General features: G+C 43.0%; 1 protein-coding gene across 1 annotated transcript in view; it reads right to left on the reverse strand.

The window, feature by feature from the left end:
• Window positions 1-18747, reverse strand: part of LOC143987476 (cofilin-2-like) — a 45513-nt gene extending 26766 nt beyond the window's left edge. Inside the window, exon 1 of the mRNA XM_077486212.1 lies at window positions 18550-18747. Within this exon, the coding sequence (XP_077342338.1) occupies window positions 18550-18552 (3 nt within the window). The 5' untranslated portion in view covers window positions 18553-18747. The remainder of the gene's footprint in view (window positions 1-18549) is intronic.
• Between the last annotated feature and the right edge of the window lie 5455 nt (window positions 18748-24202).

Raw genomic sequence — 24202 nt, forward strand, 5'->3', positions numbered from 1 at the left:
AAAAACTTGCGCCCTTAGAAATCCTGAAGGTGGTGATTGGTTTTCGGGGCCCCGTACGCAGCTAGGCTCCCAAAAAGTCCCACACATGGGGTATCCCCGCACTCGGGAGAAGCAGCAAAATGTATTTTGGGGTGCAATTCCACTTATAACCATGGCATGTGTGAGCAATATATAATTTAGTGACAACTTTTTGTAAAAAAAAATTATTTTTATTTTTTGTCATTATTCAATCCCTTGGGACAAAAAAAAAATTTTCAATGGTCTCAACATGCACCTCAGAAAATAGCTTGGGGTGTCTACTTTCCAACATGGGGGGGGGGGGTTTCTGCCATCTTGGCATTTTATGGCCTTCAAAACTGTGATAGGTAGTGATAGGTAGTGAGGAGTAAAAAAAAAAATTAATGCCCTTAGAAATCCTGAAGGCGGTGCTTGGATTTCGGGGTCCCGTACGCGGATAGGCTCCCAAAAAGTCCCACACATGTGGTATCCCCGTGAGAAGCAGCAGAATGTATTTTGGGGTGTAATTTCACATATGCCCATAGCATGTGTGAGCAATATATCATTTAGTGACAACTTTGAGCAAAAAAAAAAAAAGTTTGTAATATTCCCCCAACTTGCGGCAAAATATAAAATATTCCATAGACTCAACATGCCTCTCAGTAAATAGCTTGGGGTGTCTACTTTCCAAAATTGGGTCATTTTGGGGGGTTTTGTGCTATTTTGGCATTTTATGGCCTTCGAAACTGTGATAGGTAGTGAGGAGTGAAATCAAAAATTTTCACCCTTAGAAATCCTGAAGGTGGTGATTGGTTTTAGGGGTGCCGTACGCGGCTAGGCTCCCAAAAAGTCCCACACATGTGGTATCCCCGTACTCGGGAGAAGTAGCAGAATATATTTAGGGGTGCAATTCCACATATAACCATGGCATGTGTGAGCAATATATCATTTAGTGACAACTTTTTGTCATTATTCAATGGGCTCAACATGCCCCTCAGCAATTTCCTTGGGGTTTCTACTTTCCTAAATGGGGTCATTTGCAGGGGGGTTTGTACTGCCCAGCCATTTTAGCACCTCAAGAAATGAGATAGGCAGTCATAAATTAAAAGCTGTGTAAATTCCAGAAAATGTACTCTAGTTTGTAGACGCTATAACTTTTGCGCAAACCAATAAATATACGCTTATTGACATTTTTTTTTACTAAAGACATGTGGCTGAATACATTTTGCCCTAAATGTATGACTAAAATTGAGTTTATTCGATTTTTCTTATAACAAAAAGTAGAAAATATATTTTTTTCTTGAAATTTTCAGTCTTTTTCCATTTATATCGCAAAAAATAAAAATCGCAATCAAATACCATCAAAAGAAAGCTCTATTTGTGGGAAGAAAAGGACGCAAATTTCGTTTGGGTACAACATTGCATGACTGCGCAATTACCAGTTAAAGCAGTGCAGTGTGAAATTGTAAAAAGACCTCTGGTCCTTAGGCTGACAATTGGTCCGGGGCTTAAGTGGTTAAAGAGACAGTATCTAAACTTTCCTAACCATAACCACTACCTTAACCTAAACTATATGCCTAACATAGGTGTTCTGGCCACAATCTGACACAGGTGGGCCCCAATTAGTGCCCCCCTTTTACATATTCCCACTACATTCTGCGGTAGGAGTGCTGCACATCATATACCAAAGAGACCAAGGTATGGGTATGAGGGTGTTAGAGGTTGGCTACATTAGTTCTCCATGATTCCACTGTATGTAGGAACATATCCCCCACTCTCTTGTTGCTCCCAAGATGGACTAGGGACTATGGGCTTTGTAGTGTGCATTGAGCAGTGCACATGACCACAACTAACATGCACTGCTCATTCCAAACAAATAACACTGAGGCCGCGTACACACGGGCGGATTGTCTGTCCAACTTAGTCCGCTGAACAGTGTTTCAGCGGACAATCCGTTTGTGTGTGGGCTTCAGCTGACTTTTTCAGCGGACAATCTGACGAACAAAGTCTTACGGAATTTCCGTAAGACAGTCCGTTCAAACTTGGTTTCAGCGGACAGTCCGCTCGTGTGTAGGCAAGTTGGACGGACTAAGTATGGCGCATGCTCAGAAAGGATTTACACAGCCGAAGGTTGCATTGCAGTGTATAGGACGTCGTTTTTCTAGTCCCGTCGTACGTGCTGTAGACGTCATCGTGCACGCTTTCAGCGGACTGTCTGCTCATCGTGTGTGGTCAAGTCCGTTCATGCAAATTTTGAACGGACTGTCTGTGGGATTGTCTGCCGAACTTAGTTGGGCAGACAATCCGCCCGTGTGTACGCGGCCTTAGAAAGAAAATTAGAGGTTCAGGAGCTTACAGAGGATGTTACAAGGAGGCAGAAAAATATAGCAATATTTAATTTAATTACAAATTTAGGGCCTTTAAGTAGTGGATGTGCATGGATTATTTTGGGGCGATAAGGATACAACACAACACCCTCTGGCAGGATCTTCATATCTGACACATTTCTTTAGGGGTGTATCAAATTCTGCTTCTCCTCTGCATTCAGTGATTCCTCATGTCGGTCCCTATGCCACTAATGTGTCCTGTAGTGATGTGGGGTGGGCAGATGGAACCACAGAGCTGGTTGTTTAGGAGACAGCTATCCAACACTCCTGGAAGTGTTGAATGCTATTGGCTCTGCTAGTGCCTATATCATTTGAAGACAGCAAAGTTTGTTGTTAGAAAGTTAGAGTTTTCTATTGCAAGGAGCTTTTATTAGATTTTCTTTTTAAGAAACAGGGTCACTTTAAAGACCTAAACACACATGTAGCCCCTGGTCCACAGCATTGCTCTATCTGGCAGCAGGGACTGTGTAGACAGGTGCAGTTAGCTAGTTTTCCACTAGGTAGCTCTGTTCCAGAATAGTATTGGGTTACAGAAAGTAGTACCATCAGGTGCTAGGCCCCTTTTAGATCCCTTTTTAGAGCCCTCCTGCAGTGATGTCATGGGTGGAGCTAGGAGGAGCTCTAACTCGTTTTGAGCTTTGGAGCTACAGTAAATACCCCACACCAGCATGAATGTAATTAGCTTGTGTTGGCCTGAACGGGGCAGAAGGCCAGGGAGGAGTAGATCTGTACCCACGAAGACATGTAGAGTGGAGAGAGAAAGGGGGAGGACTGTTCCTGGGGTATAACAGTGGTGAGGAGAAAGTTGTGGGGAAGACAGTAGCTTGAAAGGTATTGCTGTTGTATATTGCAGCGGAAAGACTGACCCCAACCTACATTGCTGTGGATTATCATGAGGGACTTTTCCCTTTGCATTCCTGTCTGTGTGGGATACTCCTTGAAGCTGTTGTGATATGTACTATGCTGCTTTGGGACTATAAAGCTCAGCATGTCCACCCAAACTTGGACTGTACAAGCTGCAGTTCCAGATCTGTGGTTCCAGGCCTGTGGGATTGCAAGAACCCTTCCCCAATGTGAAGGGGGGAGTGTTCCAAAACAGGACCTGAGCTCTGATGTCAGCCAACGTAAATTAAGAACCACTGCTCAGTGGAGTAGGGATAGACATTATCTATGTCAGACTTTGTGGAGTGATCCCATTAGTTAGGGCCCTTCTTAGTCCAGAGATAACAGGGCTCTCAGAGAACAGAGTTTTGGCAGAAAAAACACTTGACACTTGTAAACTCGTGTAATCATTTATTTTGACCATTGAAATGAATTACCACTCAAGCGTTAAATGCACCTAGCGCCTAGGCACGTTTACATGCATTAAGGAGTGCCAAGCATTTTTTTTTCTGCCAAACTATGCTGCTCCTGGACGTACTAGCAATGTTTTTTTTTGCCTCTACATGTACCTGCCTCTAAACTCCTTTAAACCCCTATGTGTACATGGACAACATGCACAGCTAACATGCAATAACCCCTTTAACACTGGGGGTGGGGCCTTTTCAGGCATTAAAGTGCCAGTAAAGTGCCTGAAATGCACCTCTCAAGCCATCCCAGAGTGAAAGCCTGAGTGCTTTCACACTGGGGGGGGGGGGGGGGTGTGCTTGCAGGGTGGGAAAAAAAGTCCATCTTTGGGGCGATGTGGGAGCGATGTGCATGAGGCCTAAAACTGTATTAAGATATACATTATCTCACAAAAGTGAGTACACCTCTCACATTTTTGTAAATATTTTATTATATCTTTTCATGTGACAACACTGAAGAAATTAAATGTAAAATGTAAAGTAGTGAGTGTACAGCTTGTATAACAGTGTAAATTTGCTTTTCCCTCAAAATAACTCACACAGCCATTAATATCTAAACTGCTGACAACAAAAGTGAGTACATCCCTAAGTAAAAATGTCCAAATTGGGCCCAATTAGCCATTTTCCCTGTCATGTGACTGTGTTAATGTTACAAGGTCTCAGGTGTGAATGGGGAGCAGGTGTGTTAAATTTGGTGTTATCGCTCTCACTCTCTCATACTGGTCACTGGAAGTGCAACATGGTATCCCATGGCAAAGAACTCTCTGAGCATCTGAAAAAAAAGAATTGTTGATCTACATAAAGATAGCCTATGGTTATAAGAAGATTGCCAAGACCCTGAAACTGAGCTGCAGCACGGTGGGCAAGACCATACAGCGGTTTAACAGGACAGGTTCCACTAAGAACAGTCTTCACCATGGTCGACCAAAGAAGTTGACTACAAGTGCTCAGCGTCATATCCAGAGGTTGTCTTTGGGAAATAGACATATGAGTGCTGCCAGAATTGCTGCAGAGGTTGAGGGGGTGGCGGGGTCAGCCTGTCAGTGCTTAGACCATATGGCACACAGGGCATCAAATTAGTCTGCATGGCTGTCGTCCCAGAAGGAAGACTCTTTTAAAGATAATGTACAAGAAAGGCCGCAAACAGTTTGCTGAAGACAAGCAAACTAAGGACATGGATTACTGGAACCATGTCCTGTGGTCTGATGAGAGCAAGATAAACTTATTTGGTTCAGATGGTGTTAGGCGTGTGTGGTGGCAACCAAGTGAGAAGTACAAAGAAAAGTGTGTCCTACCTACAGTCAAGCATGGGGGTGGGAGTGTCCTTATCTGTGGCTGAATGAGTGCTGCCGGCACTGGGGAGCTACAGTTCATTGAGGGAACCATGAATGCCAACATGTACTGAAGCAGAGCATGATCCCCTCCCTTTGCAGGGCAGTATTCCAACATGATAACGACCCCAAACACACCTTCAAGATGACCACTGCCTTGATAAAGAAGCTGAGGGTAAAGGTGATGGACTGGCCAAGCATGTCTCCAGACCTAAACCCTATTGAACATCTGTGGGGTATCCTCAAATGGAAGGTGGAGGAGTGCAATGTCTCTAACATCCACCAGCTCTGTGATGTTGTCAGGGAGGAGTGGAAGAGGACTCCAGTGGCAACCTGTGAAGCTCTGGTGAACTCCATGCCCAAGAGAGTTAAGGCAGTTCTGGAAAATAATGGGGGCCACAAAAAATATTGACACTTTGGCCCCAATTTGGCCACTGGGGTGTACTCACTTTTGTTGCCAGTGGTTTAGACATTAATGGCTGTGTGCTGAGTTATTTTGAGGGGGACAGCAAATTTACACTGTTATACAAGCTACACTCACTATTTTACATTGTAGCAAAGTGTAATTTCTTCAGTGTTGTCACATGAAATGATATATTAAAATATTTACAAAATTTACAAATTCAAATATTTACAAAAATGTGAGGGGTGTACTCACCTATGTGAGATACTGTATGGGCTAACATTCTGCATACCCTGTATAGGTATGTTTCCATCTGCCATATGCAGCTGTATACTAGTCTATGGGCCATTTCATACTCCACTACAAACACATAGTAGCACAAAAAAATAGGACAATTGCATCTGGGGTCATAATTTTGGCTGTATTTTTTGCTGTGGACATGTAAATGTTTGTGTCAGCGTTTACATGCGGGCTGCGTACAGGGATCATATTGGCCACTGCCTGACTGACATGTCAAAATCAATAAAGTGTAATCACCAGTGCTTGTGCCACAGGTTACACACTGTCATCTGCACTGGCGTGTACAGACTATTGCATTAGGGTGTGCATCCCAAAGTGCAAACACATGCATATGTTTGTGTATGTATATATATTTATTGTAAAGTTTGGGGGGATTGTAGATCCACGGGACCAAGTGCAAAGCCATTAAACTTTTATTTTTTTTAGCAAGCAAATCAAAACAAGGCTTCAAGCAGCACACAAGCAAAAATATGAAATAAAGTCTGCTTATCTTCAGCACAAAGTAAAAGTAAAAAGGCACATACAGTTCATGGATGGGTCTTTGCCCCAAGAGTTTAACAGTCCTTGCAGGATTTTTTTTTAGCAGCCTCCAGCAGGAGGACAGCTCTTCGAGACGGGTGCATTCACCACCTCCTCCTCACCACCACACCTAGCGCTACTCCCTGTCTTTTAAGAGCGGCTTCCTCGAGGCTCTTAAACCTGTGTGTGCTGGAACCCCTGTAGTCAGGGGTGGAGGCTCTTTCCCACCCGAATGTCCCTTTAGATCCTCCGAAATTCAGGGTCCTAAATATCTCTCTATTAACACCGAGAGAACTGAAAGTCAGTCCTCTCCTGACTAAGGCTATTCCCGGGAATTCCTCACCCATCCTTGGTGACTCCTTGAATACAACCACACTTCCCTTAAAGGGATTATAACCCAAATATCGGTGCTATATAGCACCCGTCCAGGACCCAACCTTGGCGTCTTGTACAATATAGATATATTGTAGGGAAGTGGATGGCATCAGTTGAGCAGTGGGCGGTGCCAGTTGTTTTTATTTTTATTATTTTTTAAATTATTTTGTTTAGTTGTTTTAGGTTGTTTAGTGCTCTTAGTAAACCGGTGCTGCTAACTTTAAGATAATTTGATATGACTTTAACTTTTTTTAACCTTAATTTGTGCATGGGGGGGGGGGGGTACAGGGGCTGGGTAGGGGTTAACAACACCGTGCATAGTGCACAATGATGAAACATTAATGTTTGCAACATGCATTGGAATAATGACAATGGTTGTGGCACACCACAGATATACAATTATAGTTTTGATGTTGTGCTGATTCCTACAATCAGTGCTTATTAACAGCGTAAGGTTACTCATTGACTCCATCAGGAACACTCTGTCTGTCTTGGCACCTTTCCAGGCTCTGCAACTGCCAGGCAGCTCAGCAACAAAGACTTAGGACTCATCAGGACTCTGGACTCAAGCCTCGGGTCTAAGGCCTCAGCACTTTTCTGGATTCAGGACCCTGGACAATGGGTTCTGGACTCAGGTCCCTGGACTCTGCACACAGGACTCTGGAAATAGAGCAGAGGACCCTGAACTTGGAACACAGGACCAGGGCCATCTTTAATATTGATTGGACCCTGGGCAAAAATTTTATTGGGCCCCCCCATGCAATTTTACTCTTCACCTGCTCTGAGACATACAATAAATAGCAGCTAGACTTAACATCAGTTTACTGTATCAGATCAGGCAACAATTGTGATTGGTTGCCAGTGGTTACAGCATATCATTACTGCTTACTGACTGGTTGCTAGAGGTTACAGCACACATTACGGCTCACTGATTAGTTGCTAGAGGTTACAGCAAATGATTTCTGCTTGTTGATTGGTTGCTAGAGATTACTGTACAGTATTACTGCTCACTGGTTGGTTGCTAGAAGTTCCAGCACATCATCTCCTCACTGCAGGGGGGCATGATATACATATGAATGCCACCTTTATTTACATAATAATGCCACCAGCTGCAGCTATTTACTTATGAATTCCGGTTATTTACATGTAAACACAGGGTCTGCAGGTGAGTCACCTGTACACAACAATAAGGCAGAGCTGGGCAGCATTAGTAGCAGCACTTCACATTGAAATAATGGGACACAGAACATGACTAAAACTTCAAAGGACAAGGGAATTTAAACTGGGATAGTTAGCGAGTATGAGGCAGCTGCTTTGGGCGCCACAACAATGACAGGGCCCAGGGCAGCTTCCCCTTTTGCCCTGCCTTAAAGATGGCCCTGCACAGGACCCTGGATATAGGACCCTTAACTCTGGAATTAGAACACAGGACTCTGGGCAAAGGACACCCGATTCTGGACTTGAGACACAGGACTCTGGGCTTAGAACAGAGCACCCCAGACTCAAGACACCAGACTTAGGACCCTAGACTCTGGACACAGGGCACTGAATTTGGGTCACTGGACTCTGGACACTACACTCAGTACTCTCTACTCAGGACACAAAACTTAGTACATTAGATTCAGAACACAGGACTTGGTATAGCAGAGGTTAGGAGCGTATATACCACAAAATAATTAATTATGTATATTACACATGCATTAAGGCAGGCCTGTCAGTCAGCCAGTCCAGGATTCAAATTCAGGACTCAGAACAGTCCCTCTACCACCAGATTAAAAAAGGCAGCCTGTACTAAGAGGGGGAGGGCATATCCATACCTCCCAACTTTTTGAGATTGGAATGAGGGTTAGCAAAAGTATGTAGGGCACACCCCCTGCCATGCCCCCTTTAAAGGAGAATTATACCAAAAAAATGATTAGTTCAACCCACGAGTGCTTTTTTTAAACCACTACTATTCCATTATACTGACTTTTGAAGTTTACAAATGCAAGAATTTAGAAATTGGATTAAAGGTTTAGCACTGGGAAACACTTATTGAAAGATAAAAAGTGCATTTTATATACATCTATACAGATCAGACCAAAATGAGGGACACATGAGGAGGAAAGAGGGACAGAGGGACTGGGTTCCAAATCAGGGACAGTCTGGACTTGGGAGCTACAGTATGCATATTACTCCACTGAGGAATAATCAACATACTGTAGATATCATTAAGCTTTTGCAGCAATGCTTTTTGACACTACATGTCAATGATACCAGCTGGTACTGGTGCAGCTGAAAATATAAAAGAAGTGTCTGAAAATGGGGTTTCGAATTGGTCCGTGGACCAACACAGAAAGAAAAGTCAATATTTCCCCACTGCCACAGCATTTTTCCAACATAAAAAATAATTATTTTCACAACTCCTAAATGTGAAGTCCCAACGTTCTCTGCTGTCACAGTCTTTTTCATACAGTACTGCCACATACACCAGAAAATACACATACATCAGTTTGGGAAACACCAACCTTACAAATTTTCTCTGCTTAACAAGTGCTGAGATTTTACCCCCCGAAGGGGCTACACTGTTGAGAACGGAGATGCAGAGCTGGAGTATGCAGTGAGTAGATTTGACTGCTCCCATGCTTATATAGGTTATTACAAATTATACATATTAACAAGGTTTTTATAATAATTAAACACACATTGAAAAAACTAGTTACATTAAGCAAATCTATTCTATGTGTATATCTAAAAATAACAATTAAAAGCCATTTTCTTTATATGGCTTTAAAATCAAGTGCATTTTAACAATAAACACAATTCTACATTCCCAAAAATATTAACAAGTCTAGTTGTTAATAGTGAACAAAATGATGCCCCTTTATTCTAATCTTTCTAGTACAGTGCCTTTAAAAATATTCATACCCCTTGAAATTTTCCACATTTTGTCATGTTACAACCAAATACTTAAATGTATTTTACTGGGATTTTATGTGATAGACCAACACAAAGGGGCACATAATTGTGAAGTGGAAGGAAAATGATAAATGGTTTTCAAACATTTTTACAAATAAATAAATGTAGTTTGCATTAGTATTCAGCCCCCCTGAGTCAGTCCTTTGTAGAACCATCTTTTGCTGCAATTACAGCTGCAAGTCTTTTTGGGTATGTCTCTACCAGCTTTGCCCATCTAGAGAGTGAAATTTGTGCCCATTCTTCTTTTCAATATAGTTCAAGCTCTGTCAGATTGGATGGAGAGGGTCTGTGAACAACAATTTTAAAGTCTTGCCACAGATTCTGAATTGAATTTAGGTCTGTACTTTGACTGGGCAATTCTAACACATGAATATGCTTTAATGTAAACCATTCCATTATAGCTCTGGCTGTATGTTTAGGGTCGTTTTCCTGCTGGAAGTCGAACCTCTGCCCCAGTCTCAAGTCTTTTGCAGACTCTAACAGGTTTTCTTCTAAGATTGCCCTGCACTTGGCTCCATCCATCTTCCCCTCAACTCTGACCAGATTCCCTGTCCCTGTTGAAGAAAAGCATCCCCACAACATGATGCTATCACCCCCATGTTTCATAGTGGGGATGGTGTGTTCAGAGTGATGTGCAGTGTTAGCTTTCCCCCACATTGCTTTCTGCTTTTAGGCAAAAAAGTTAAATTTTGGTCTCATCTGAACAGAGCACCTTCTTCCACAGATTTTCTGTGTCCTCCCACATGGCTTCGCGCAAACTGAAAACTGGACTTCTTATGGCTTTCTTTCAACAATGGCTTTCTTCTTGCCACTCTTCCATAAAGACCAGATTTGTGGAGTGCACGACTAATAGTTGTCCTGTGGACAGATTCTTCCACCTGAGCTATGGATGTCTGCAGTTCCTCCAGAGTACCGTGTGCAAGAGGCCTAACAATGAATTTATCTTGTATGGTCCCCTTTGGTGTGTGAATTATACCATTGAAAGCGCTTTATTTCTGTTAACCACTTCATGCCCACCATATAGCAGAATGACGGCCGGAAAGTGGTTTTATTATCCTGACTGGGCGTCTTTTGACATCCGGCAGGACAAGCCACTATCTCCTGCCCACGGAGGCGCGAAGCGCGGCAATTGGTGGTGTTGTGTGTCAGTCTGACACATCGCATCTCCAATCCTGGTAAAGAGCCTATGACGTAGGCTCTTTACCATGTGATCAGCTGTGTCCAATCACAGCTGTTCACGTGGTAACCAGGAAGAGCCGTTTATTGGTCGCATTGACAGGCGGGAGTAGATGAGAACAGATCAGCCTGACAGGGGGAGTCTGCGCTGATAATCAGCGCATTGATTATCAGCGCAGACCCATTGAAGGATGCTCACTAGAGACCACCAGAGATGCCCACTGAAGACCACCAGGTGAGCCCACCAGGGATGCCAATCAGTGGCAATCAGTGCCCATTAGGATGGCACTCTATTGTTCTTGCTTAAAATCTTGTGAGCTGATGATTCCTGTGCTCTCTGCCTGTGCTGACATTGTTATTTGAGAAGGACTACAGAACCACATCCCCCTATGTTATGAACAATGAGAGAAAGGCTGGAGTCCGTGGTCCTAACTTATTTCAGTTGTCCTAATATGGAAGGACACGTAGATCGATTATAAGTGTGTTACTGTCAGAATCACAAGGTTAAAATAAAGGCAAATACACTTGAAACAAGAAAACAAATGCAGCCACCACATCTAAGGACTGGTAATCTGCATTATATTTATATTAAATGTTTGTCATTGTAGTTTAGGTATTTCTATCTATCTATAGATACTACCTGATCTGTAGGGATGTATTTGTGTGTTTTTCTTTTTTTTTCGTATTTAGAAGAAATATACTATTAGTGATTTTTTATGTAATAGCCCTTTCTAAGAGACATCATTCTATCCCTGCATATAGGTGCACAGAAACACAAACAAATGCATGCCATTTAAAAAAAAATACAAATTTAAACAAAAGAATATTAAAATGTTGTTTGTTTTTTTAACTGTATCTCATTATCCTACTGATAGACATATTTCTGTTGAAAGAATAATTTAAAGTCTAGCAGTAGTTTCCTATCCTGAGGGCCCATGTGCTGGTGAGATGCAGTGCCATTCACTCCGAATGTTATTAACCGCTCGACCTCCAGAAGATTTACCCCTCTTCATGACCAGGTCATTTTTTGCGATACAGCACTGTGTTATTTTAACTGACAATTGCGTGGACATGCGACGCTGTACCCAAATTATATTTATGTCCTTTTTTTCTCCACAAATAAAGCTTTCTTTTGGTGGCATTTTATCACATCTACGTTTATATATTTTTTGCGCTATCAGCAATAAAAAAGACTGACAATTTTGAAAAAAAAAACAATATTTTTTACTTTCTGCTATGAAACCTATCCAATAAAAAAATGTAAAAAAACAAAACAAATGTCTTCATTAACTTAGGTCAATATGTATTCTGCTACATTGATAGTAAATTATGGTGTTGCGCTCCCAGCATGAATGTGTCAATATTAAATATAAAGTGATGGATAAATAACAAAAAAATAAAAATTAATGTGAAAAAGAAAACAAGTCTCAAATATAAAGTGAATCGTGCTGTCCAAAAAATGCTACTATGCTAATAATAGCCCCAATAGAATAAAGTGCTGATGTGCTAAATCTTCACAGTGATCCACACATTATAATCGCAATTAAAAAAAGAAAAATTATCAGTATAAATAAAGAGTAATAATCACGTAATAATCAGTAAAAAATATTAATAAATAAATATACGTGAAAGACAGATTAAATGGATCAATAAAAAACAGTGGTATACAGATAAGAAATAGCCAGTGTCACTCAAAATGAAAGTCTATATAAAAGGTCGCATCCCAGTCGAAGTCACGTGACAGTGACGTAACGCGTAGGAAAGCAGACGGACACCGGAAGTGACGTTCGCACACGAGCGGGCCTCTCGTATTTGTTTACTGTGCAGTAGTCGTTGAAATAATGTGAGTAGTCTGTACTTTTAATAAAATTTTATATTACACAAACTGCTACACTATGGCAGGCTCCACTTTTATGTTTTGAGCATCTCTTTGAAGTCACCCTCGATATTGATTTTGAATTGAGAAGTGGTGTGGACAGGAGAAGAAGTGAGATACCGAAGCCCCCCCCCCCCCCCCCCTCTCTTTTCAGGAGTTCACATTTACGCTGTTCACCTTACAGCTGTAAGGTAATTACCTAGTGCATTCACGGGTTCGATGGACACCTGAAAATCACCACTATTGTTTGGAGATTGTTTGCCACATATGTGATGCTTCTTTCACTATCGTTTGGAGGACTTAATTCACCTTTTATATAGACTTTCTCTTTGAGTGACATTGGCTATTTCTTATCTGTATACCACCGTTTTTTTTTATTGATCCATTTGATCTGTCTTTCACGTATATTTATTTATTAATATTTTTTACTGAGATATTTTTAAGCGTGATTATTACTCTTTATTTATACTGGTAATTTTTCTTTTTTTAATTGCGATTATTATGTGTGGATCGCTGTGAAGATTTAGCACATCAGCACTTTATTCTATTGGGGCTATTAGTATAGTAACATTTTTTGGACAGCACGATTCACTTTATATTTGAGACTTGTTTTCTCTTTCACATACATTTTTATTTTGTTGTTATTTATCCATCACTTTATATTTCATATTGACACATTCATGCTGGGAGCGCAACACCATCATTTACTATCATTGTTTATTTATTTATGAGGCCGCTTGACTCATACGGTGTGTGCAGCATCCATTTAGACGTGTTTTTTTAATTTTCCATAACAGCGCAGGAGCTCATATATATTTATTCTGCTACATACCTTTGGTAAAAAAAAAAAATCCCAATAGGCGTACATTAATTCGTTTGTGCAAAAGTTATAGCATCTACAAACTATGGGATATTTTGGTTTATTTTTATTTATTTATTTTTTACTAGTAATGGCGGCGATCAGCAACCTGTAGCAGGACTGCAATATTGCGGCAGACATTTGGAAACTAGCTGACACTTTTGACACTTTTTGGGGACCAGTGCCACTAATACAGTGATCAGTGCTAAAAAATATACGCTGTCACTGTACTACTGACACTGGCGGCTGGGAAGGGGTTAACATCAGGGGTGATCAAAGAGCCACATCACGTATATATACGTAATCCAGCTCAGAGGTCCCGCCCTATAGCATTAAAACTACTATAGGGTGGCCCTTAAAGAGGAAGTAAACCCTGATGGGTTTACTTCCTCTTTCATTCCCTGCAAAGGCAAAGCATAATGGACTACTATGCATCGCATAGTAGCCCATTATGTGTCACTTACCTGACACAGGAGCCAGCGAAGTCACCGCTGTCCCCTGTAGTCCGGCGCATCCATCTTCTCGGTGGGGTCTCGCAGCTCCGCCGCTGTTATTCGGCGGAGCCGCGATGACGTCACTCCCGCGCATGTGCACGGGAGCCGACACGTGCGACAGCTCCATTATTGGAAATGTCGCGCTCAGTGCGCCTGCGCGCCGCTGTCTACGGCGCATGCGCCGTAGACAGCGGTGCCTGTCTTCGGGCAAATATCTCCTAAACCGTGTAGGTTTAGGAGATATTTCTTGGACCTACAGGTAAGCCTTAATCTAGGCTTACCTGTAGGTCAAAGTGGTTTGTAAGGGTTTACAACCACTTTAAGTGTTTAATTACTTTAATTCCTATATTATGGGAGAGGCGTACCCCAACGCACCTCCCTGATGGGTGTGCATTGTAGTGCACTGCGCTGCACTGCCAAAAAATTATACATGCACCTTTTTGGGGTATAGGCAGCCCATTAAAACGGATAGGCTTCCTTAGATTAATGGTCCCATAATATTATGAAAATGGCCTAAAAATTAGCAATTTCATCGTGTCACACTTCCTAAAGGAGTATGTGGAGAGGCAGAGCAAGTAATGGTATGCTATCCAGTAAGTGATAACATCACCTCTTACTCACTAGAAGGTTTCAAATAACTAGGAGTACCAATATTCCAACTCCCCAAAAAATGCAAAGGTAAACAGACGTTACCATAGCAATAAGAAAATTACATGATAGTCCTTGCATACAGAAACTTTTTTTGTGTGTTTGTACAGATATTACCATTTGTACAGATATTTACCATGTTGAAGCTCTATGACTAATGTATAACATAGAGTAAGGGAAAAGATGCATGCAGTTCTTGTGACCATTTTAAAGCATGTCTTTACTGTGACTGTATAGACCAGGTGTCAGCAAACTTTAACACATTAGGTTTCACTTTTTCAAACATTAGACAGCCAGTGTGCCCGTAAAAATAGTGTCCTGTAGTCATAGATTATTTACACTCATAGTTGTTCTGCTAATGGCAAGGTAAACGGAATCAATATTATATAATAATAGCCCCAATGCATCCACCTTCAGACCTCAGATCAACCTCAATGCATGGATCTTTAGACCTCCGATTATCCCCGAAGAATACACCTTCAGACCTCAGATCAATCTCAATGCATGGATCTTTAGACCTCCGATTATCCCCGAAGAATACACATTCAGACCTCACATCAACCTCAATGCATGGATCTTTAGATCTCAGATTATCCTCGAAGAATACACCTTCAGACCTCACATCAACCACAATGCATGGATCTTTAGACCTCAGATTATCCTCAAAGAATACACCTTCAGACCTCACATCAACCTCAATGCATGGATCTTTAGACTTCAGATTATCCTTGAAGAATACACCTTCAGACCTCAGATCAACATCAATGCATGGATCTTTAGACCTCAGATCATCCTCGAAGAATACACCTTCAGACCCCGGATCAGCCTCAGTACATGCACCCTTAGACCTCACAATGGCCTAAGTTAATGCATCTTTTGACCACAAAAAAATCCAATTTCTGCACCTTTAGGCTTCAGATTAGTCCCAATGTATGCACTTTCAGACCTCAGATCAGCCCCAAACCCTTCACTTTTAGACCCTAGATGAGCCCCAAACCCTACCCCTTTAGAATGCAGGAGTTTAGCATTCATGTGCCCACCTGAGCAATCATGAAAGAAGTTGCTGATGCCTAGTGTAGACCAGAAACTTCTATAGTGTACAGAAATTGCATAATTTGTGTACATCCATTTATAAGTAAACCCAGTCATTATAATGTTTAATGTTTTCAGTATTCTTAAATTTATTAGCATAATACTTGGTGATTCTATTATGAAAGTCCTTGTTCTTGCCCTTGGTGACAATGCTCTGTTTCTGTCTGCCATTTGTGCTCCTGCATTGCACATTGCACAGTTATGATCCACTGTTGTCACTATCAGAAAACCCACTGAGAAATGATGTGCTGCAGTTGTTGGATGTTGCATGTTGAGATGCAAAAAAAATTAAATAAAATAATATTTTATGATATACAAGGTTCACTAAAATGGATAAGTTATCAATAAGTTTTGCCTAAAAAAATAAAAAAATAAAAATATCACTAAGACGAGTACACTTTATTTTCCACAGGGAATGAACACTTATCACTTATTTGCTCATAAATAGTTATTTTAGTTTATGAATAGAGATGAGTTTGGGAGTATTTGGATGCTCTACCAAACCCACGTGGCCAAGACCGATAGGAAGCTGTCACCTGTAATAGCCCAATTATCTGTAAACAAGGCCTTGCCTGCTCCACAACCACACTTCTATCAAGACCCTTGATAGCTTCCTAGTGGCCTTAGCCACGTGGGTTTGGAAGAGCATCCAAACATAACCTAAGCTTATCTCTACTTTGAAGTGTTATTTCATCACCACCTCAAACATTTTTTCTTTTCTGCTTTCCTCTATAGCTACTGTAGCTAATAAAGTTCTCATGTATCACCAGTTGGCATTAGTCTAAGCAGTGATAGATATATGTACATACAGTACTTACATGTAAATATTTAATTAAGATTACACCCAGAGTTCGGTATTAGTCATTATTTTTTTTGGATATCATTTCCATGCTCCGTATACCTGGGGGTGTGGCAGTGGTGTATCCTTTTCCTAGATATTTGTATGTGCTAAAACGTGTCCCTTTTTCACATCTTAAACTGTTGGGAAGTACTGTGAAATTGTACAAAAAACAATCTTGTTTTTAAACACTTTTTTATGCATGAATTGGTAGTGGTAATAGGGGATTGTACTTTATGCATACACTCAGCCCTTTCTGTTTGCCATCAGTTTACATGCCAGCATGTAGATCTTGGGGTTAAATGTTTACATTTGTTGGAGGGTATTTAAGTGAAACTGGATGTGTTATTTTGTTGTTTTCTAGGGAATTTCAAGCAACAGTCAGGTTCAGCTTTATTCTACCTGCCTACCTAGGCTTGCTGATTGTTCCTTCCTGCCAGGATTTGCATTGCGATGCAGCCGAACCAGATATCAACACCACACATGCCTCGTTTCGGGCTAGATGTGGAGAGTGTGAAAGGGACAGTTTGCCCCTTCTGCATCACTATACCCAGATGTCTAGAAGAGCAGGAAAATACCTATTCTATTAATTGGGTTCTAGGTATATGTAGCCAAAGTGGGCCAAAGTTATTTACCACCACTATACTACTATGCCATCAACGCACATCCAAAAACTATACAGGGACAGGAGCGAAGACTTAACTGGAGTGCTGTTGTAGTCAGTAGTCTAAAACCGTTTATAATATATATGAATGTGTTATTATCAGCAATGTAATTTGTGGGTGTTTGCATATGGCTCAGCCCCTTAGACCACAGTCTATATTTGTGCAGCTTTCGTAACATGTTTGTATTATTCTGAATTGTAAGCATGCTCTTTGCTATCCTGAACCTGCTTTGCATTATTGCTTCTAAATTTGCACCTGTTTAGCAAACAGCAGATTACAATTACTCTCTTCCTTACTTACCCTGTTATATTGAAATACCTTTTTTTAATCAGTGTGTGTTGGGTCGGTGGGGCATACGGACATGAGACCGGAGCAGAGCTAGGAAGTATGGTGGGGAGATTTCAGCTCTAGGAAAATACAATATAAAGAGCCAGTGGAGATCTCAGTTCTACAGGATTCCACATAAGAACCAAATACGTTTAGGAGGATTGAAGCTTGAGATTATACTTTAAGAAGAACATATATTTCCTAGATGAAAGCAGATGACTGGAGCTTTGAGATGATCCCAAGAATGAGGGTGCACATCATTTATTAATGATGTAAGTACACTCGATGCCTTCTATAGAAAAAGCTGACTATTCCACTTAGCTTTGTCATTCTATAATACAGCTGTACTGAGTCATTCTCTTTTTCTTTAATCATTTGTGCGTTTCAACTACATAATCCATGTCATTTCTTAATACTACTGCTAAATATACAGTAAGTAACGCAAGTGTTTAAAGCTCTAAGAACTATAAAGCAAATTAAAAACATCAGGCTAAAAAAATAAAAAAATAAAGAAGAAAAGAAAACTCTTATGATAAACACAACATTCAAAGTTACGATGGACAGTATAGTATAGAAAAATATCTTGTGATTTTATTTTTTTTTTTTAAATTCCAATCTGCTTTTTCTATAATATCCTATAATTAAGGACAAATTATTAAAACAAAGTAAATTGTCAGGTAGACGTCTGCTTACATTGAATGATTTATTTACATAACTGCATACCATACACGCATTCAAAAGAAACAAAATCTACTTATTTGTATTAGAAAGACATTTGTTGTATGTAGATCCTTTAATTATTTATTTTTTGTTTTGTTTTATTCTGCTATTTTAGATTATTTTCAGTAAAAGCCTGTCACTGACTTAATACAATATAGCTGGTTAATAAATAGGAAATTAGCTATAGGCATTCAACAAAGAAGTATGCAATCGTGTTTTGAGATATATAATAACTTACCATCTTGGTAGAGTGCTTGGCTGTAGCTCAGGATAAGCTGGATGGAGATATCAGTAACTGGAGAAGCGGGGCCGTCCTTTGTGTGTGCACCTGCTGGAGCTGAGCTCTGCTGTGTAATATGTCTCACACTCCTACAGGTGAGGTGCTTTGCAAGGGCAGAGAATAGCAATGATGACAGCCTATCCTTGTGTTAGCTGGTAGTCATGCAGCAGTGGCACTGCCTTATAGGCTAGTCAAAAAAAGAAGAGGTGGGGCAGAGTAAAAAAAAAAAAGGCAGAAAGATATATTGTACAGTGCCTTGAAAAAGTATTCACACCCCTTGAAATTTTTCACATTTTGTCATGTGTCATGTTTTGTCAACCATACAAGCATTTGTATTCAGAAACCCCTGAGTTAGTACTTTGTAGAACCACCTTTCGCTGCAATTAGAGCTGTAAGCCCTTGTACACACGGTCAGAGATTCCGACGGAATGTGTCCTATCGGACCGTTTTGTCGTATATTTTCCGACTGTGTGGTCTCCATCTGACTGTTTCCGTCGGAAAATCCGACGGACCAACTTGACGGTAAAATTTTCTGACAAAATTGGACATACTCCGATCATGTGTAGCCTACTCCGACGGACAAAGTGCCATGCATGCTCAGATCAAATTCCTAGACCAAAGCTATTGGCTACTTGCCTGAATGTAGTCCCGTCGTAACGAAATAACGCCATCACGTTATGTACAATCAAATTTTCCGACAACTTTGTCCGACTGTGTGTATGCAACAGTTTCGGACAAAATCCGTCGGACAAAATCCGTCTGACAAAATCCGACGGATTTGGTTGTCAGAATGTCCGACCATGTGTACAAGGGCTTAGTCTTTTTGGGGATGTCTCTACCAGCTTTGCACATCTAGAGAGTGACATTTTTGCCCATTCTTCTTTGCAAAATAGCTCAAGCTCTGTTAGATTGGACAGAGAGCTTCTGTCAGGGATCAGTGGCAAGGAGACCAGACACATACTGTAGCTACACAAGAGAACTGAGGCCAAACAAATTATAGATCATTAAAGTGATATTTATTTACAGTGAAAGGCCCCTTTCACGTATATGGTCCATTCAGGTCTTCCTGCCAGTTTTTTAGGCGGACCTGAAAGGATGCTTCATTCACCGCTATGGAGCGACGGATGTCAGCGGTGATCCGCTAAATGCAGACAGATGGAAACCCTATTTTCCATCCGTCTTGCGGATCAGAGAAAAATGAACAAGCGGTCCGTTTTCATCCGATCCCCCATAGAGGAGAGCGGGGCTCTGACAGGTCCGTCCCTGCACAGTGTGGAGAGACAGACCTGTCGCTGGATCGATCCCTGCTGAGCAAGCAGAGTCTGTCAAAACAGACATATATGTGTGAAAGGGGCCAAATACACATCAGCAAGCAGTGAACATAAGCAAACCACAAAAGACCAATTAACAAATGAACCTAACTACTATCTATATGCAATATCTACAATAAAGGGACAAAGGTAACAGGGATGCAAGGAAGGGAAACATGACTGGGTACAGGAGCAGGAGCAAGGCAGAGGGGTGAGGATTGATCAGGATACAGGAAGCACAAGGTTCTCGTAGCAGGGGGGCAAACGACAGGATAGTGACGCGCTGGGGGAAGGGAGCAGCAGCCTTAGGCCTCTATCACACTACTGATCCATTCAGGTCTGCCTGTCAGTTTTTCAGGCAGACCTGAACGGATACTCCAGAGGTCTATGGAGCATCGGATGTCAGCAGTGACATGTCGGTGTATACACACGAGGTACTGTGCAAATACATTAGGCAGGTGTACAGAAATGCTATAAAGTAAGAATGCTTTCAAAATAAATTGTTTATATTTATCAATTTACAAAATGCAAAGTGAGCAACAAGAAGAAAAATCTAAATCAATTCAATATTTGGTGTCAGTACCCCTTGACTTCAAACGAGTAGCAATTCTTATATTTTGCACACTTGAGGATTTTGTAGGATTAGAGTCAGGTGTATGATTTACAAATTATACCAAGCAGGCCCTAATGATCATCAATTTAGTTTGAAACACATGAATCAGGTTGAAACACAGTCATTAACTGAAACAAAAACAGCTGTGTAGGAGGCTGTAAAACTGGTTGAGGAACAGTCAAACTCTGCTAATAAGGTGAGGTTGTGGAAGACAGTTTGTGGAAGACAGGTGTTATAAGACCATTTCATGTCACAGGTCATACACCATGGCAAGACTGAGCACAGCAACAAGAAATAAGGTACTTATAATACATCAACAAAGTATCACCCAGCCAAGATTTCAAAGCAGACTGGGTCTGTTCAAGCCCTTTTGAAGAAGCACAAAGAAATGTGTAATGCTGAGGACTAAGACACAGTGGTTGACTAAAGAAACCTAATGCAGCAGATGAAAGACACATCATGCTTACTTCACTTTGACATTGGAAGATGTCCAGTAGTGCCATCGCACAGAACTGGCAGAAGCCAGTGGGACCCAGGTGTACCCATCTACTAACCACAGAAGTCTGGCCAGAAGTGGTCTTTATGGAAAGAATCCAGCCAAACTAATCATACTGCTGATGTGGAGCATCATTAAATGTATTAAAACATAGAAACTGGGGTGCAGAAAAATGGCAGCAGGTGCTCTGGACTGAATCAAAATTTAGGCCGCGTACACACGGGCGGACTGTTCGCCCAACCTTGTTCGTCAAACAGTTTCATCAAACAGTCCGCTCAAAATTTGCATGAGCGGACTTGCCCACACACGAGCGGACTGTTTGACGAACAAGGTTGGGCAAACAGTTCGCTCAACTTTTGAAATGAACGGACTCGCCCACGTAAGGCGGAGGCAAATCCGCCCATTTCGAGCGCGTGTACAGGTAGGCGGGGCCCGCGAAGGAGACGTCCCGGGCTCCGCCGCCTGGAATGGGCTTAAAGGGGAACCCCAACGCCGAAAAAAATCGGCGTGGGGGTTCCCCCCAAGTCCACACCAGACCCTTGTCCGAGCACGCTACCCGGCCGGCCAGGAAAGGGGGGCGAGCGAGCGCGCCCCCCCTCCTGAGCCGTACCAGGCCGCGTGCCCTCAACATGGGGGGTGCCTTGGGGAAGGGGGGGCCGCGCGGCCCCCCCACCCCAAAGCACCTTGTCCCCATGTTGATGAGGACAAGGGCCTCTTCCCGACAACCCTGGCCGTTGGTTGTCGGGGTCTGCGGGCGGGGGGCTTATCGGAATCCGGGAGCCCCCTTTAAGAAGGGGGCCCCCGGATACCGGCCCCCCACCCTATGTGAATGAGTATGGGGTACAATGTACCCCTACCCATTCACCTGTGAACTAAAGTACAATAAAAAACACAACACAGAGAAAAAATATTTTATTGCACAGCTCCGGGGGTCTTCGGGGGTCTTCTCGCCGGACTCCTCCGCTATGTGTGTGTAGCTCTTTTGCTAGCGGAGGAGTCCGGCTTTCTTCCTCCCCGCCGCCGGCCTCTTCTCCCGACTTCGGGGGTCTTGTCCCCCTCTTCGGTTCTTCTGCCGGGCCACCGCGCCTGGTCCGGTGGCCCGGTCTTCTGTCGCCGTCTTCCGTTCTTCTGTCGCCGCCTTCGGTTCTTCTGCCGGGCCACCGCGCCTTCTTGTAGCTCTTTTACAGGCGGTGGCCCGGTCTTCTGTCGCCGCTGTCGTCGCCGCCGCCGCCGCCTTCCGTTCTTGTTCTTCTTCTTGTTCTTCTTCTTCTTCTCCTGGAGATGTTGACTCGACGATCTCTCCGGCCGGAATGCCAGGGACACGCTCCGCTGCCACTTATATAGTGACAATGGGGCGGTGTCACATGGTATATGTCACATGGGTTGGTCACATGGTGACCCCGCCCCCTTACGATGTCATAGTCCCCATGTGACATCAACCCATGTGACCAACCCATGTGACATATACCATGTGACACCGCCCCATTGTCACTATATAAGTGGCAGCGGAGCGTGTCCCTGGCATTCCGGCCGGAGAGATCGTCGAGTCAACATCTCCAGGAGAAGAAGAAGAAGAACAAGAAGAAGAACAAGAACGGAAGGCGGCGGCGGCGGCGACGACAGCGGCGACAGAAGACCGGGCCACCGCCTGTAAAAGAGCTACAAGAAGGCGCGGTGGCCCGGCAGAAGAACCGAAGGCGGCGACAGAAGAACGGAAGACGGCGACAGAAGACCGGGCCACCGGACCAGGCGCGGTGGCCCGGCAGAAGAACCGAAGAGGGGGACAAGACCCCCGAAGTCGGGAGAAGAGGCCGGCGGCGGGGAGGAAGAAAGCCGGACTCCTCCGCTAGCAAAAGAGCTACACACACATAGCGGAGGAGTCCGGCGAGAAGACCCCCGGAGCTGTGCAATAAAATATTTTTTCTCTGTGTTGTGTTTTTTATTGTACTTTAGTTCACAGGTGAATGGGTAGGGGTACATTGTACCCCATACTCATTCACATAGGGTGGGGGGCCGGTATCCGGGGGCCCCCTTCTTAAAGGGGGCTCCCGGATTCCGATAAGCCCCCCGCCCGCAGACCCCGACAACCAACGGCCAGGGTTGTCGGGAAGAGGCCCTTGTCCTCATCAACATGGGGACAAGGTGCTTTGGGGTGGGGGGGCATGGGCATAGTAGAAGTCCAGTCCGAAGTAATGGCTTTGAAAACTCAGATATCACAGATGATGGAGTTGATGACATCTCTGTCTGCCAGAATTGCCATACCAGACGGGGGAAAGACATTGAAACCAACCAGGGCAGAGGCAATACAGAATGTTCCTGCTGGAGAGCCCTTTAGTTCAGTGGTCTGCTATAACTGTGGGGGTATTGGTCACTATCAACGTGACTGTCCCAGCTCACCAAAGCCACGAAGAGTACATCATAAGCCGGCGGGAAACTCCAGAGGGCCCTGGTGAGGGAGCCAGCCGGGTGCCCATCTAAGTCAACTCGCTCCAGTTCACAAGTCTTAAATGAAGGGCGGGTAAGGCCTAAACCTTTGTACCAATCCTCACCCAAAGCCTCAGTTAGGCTGCCCAAGCTCAGCTCAGAGTTGGGTCCCGGATCACGAGAGATCGGTGCACACCACAACCAAAACTGTCAGTCCAGACGACAACGGAAACGGGCCCAGGCCAAAAGAGGGATTCAACCCCAAACAGCCAAGCAAGCTGCATCAAAACAACCAAGCAAGTTGCCTGACAAGCTGGTGGGTCCTCCTCCTATAGTGCCAGTTCAGGTGGAAGGTGTATACACAAAAGCCCTTCTAGACTCTGGTACCCAAGTGACTCTAATTTACCGTGATTTCTATGATAAACACCTGAAACACCTGCCCTTGCAGAAGTTAGAAAGTCTAGAGATCTTGGGTATAGGAACTAAGAAGCTCCCCTATGACGGATATCTTCCAGTCAAGCTTGAATTTGGCCCATCTGTTGTAGGGCAGAAAGAGACTTCCGACACATTGGCCATTGTATGTCCCCGCCCCCCGGGGGCTAATCGGAGTTCCTTGATTGTGGGGACGAACACAGACTTGGTTCGTTGGTTACTTACTCCTCAGGTCTCAGAGGGTGAAGATGCAGCTAAAAGTGTACATCCGATGTTGCGCTCAGTGTACCAGCGACTGGTCCATGAACAAAAGGCCCCAACAGAAGGAGTGGGAAA

Source organism: Lithobates pipiens, unplaced genomic scaffold (assembly GCF_037356315.1).
Source record: "Lithobates pipiens isolate NorthernLeopardFrog02 unplaced genomic scaffold, aLitPip1_a1.2 Scaffold_18, whole genome shotgun sequence".
In the NCBI taxonomy this organism is placed as follows: Eukaryota; Metazoa; Chordata; class Amphibia; order Anura; family Ranidae; genus Lithobates; species Lithobates pipiens.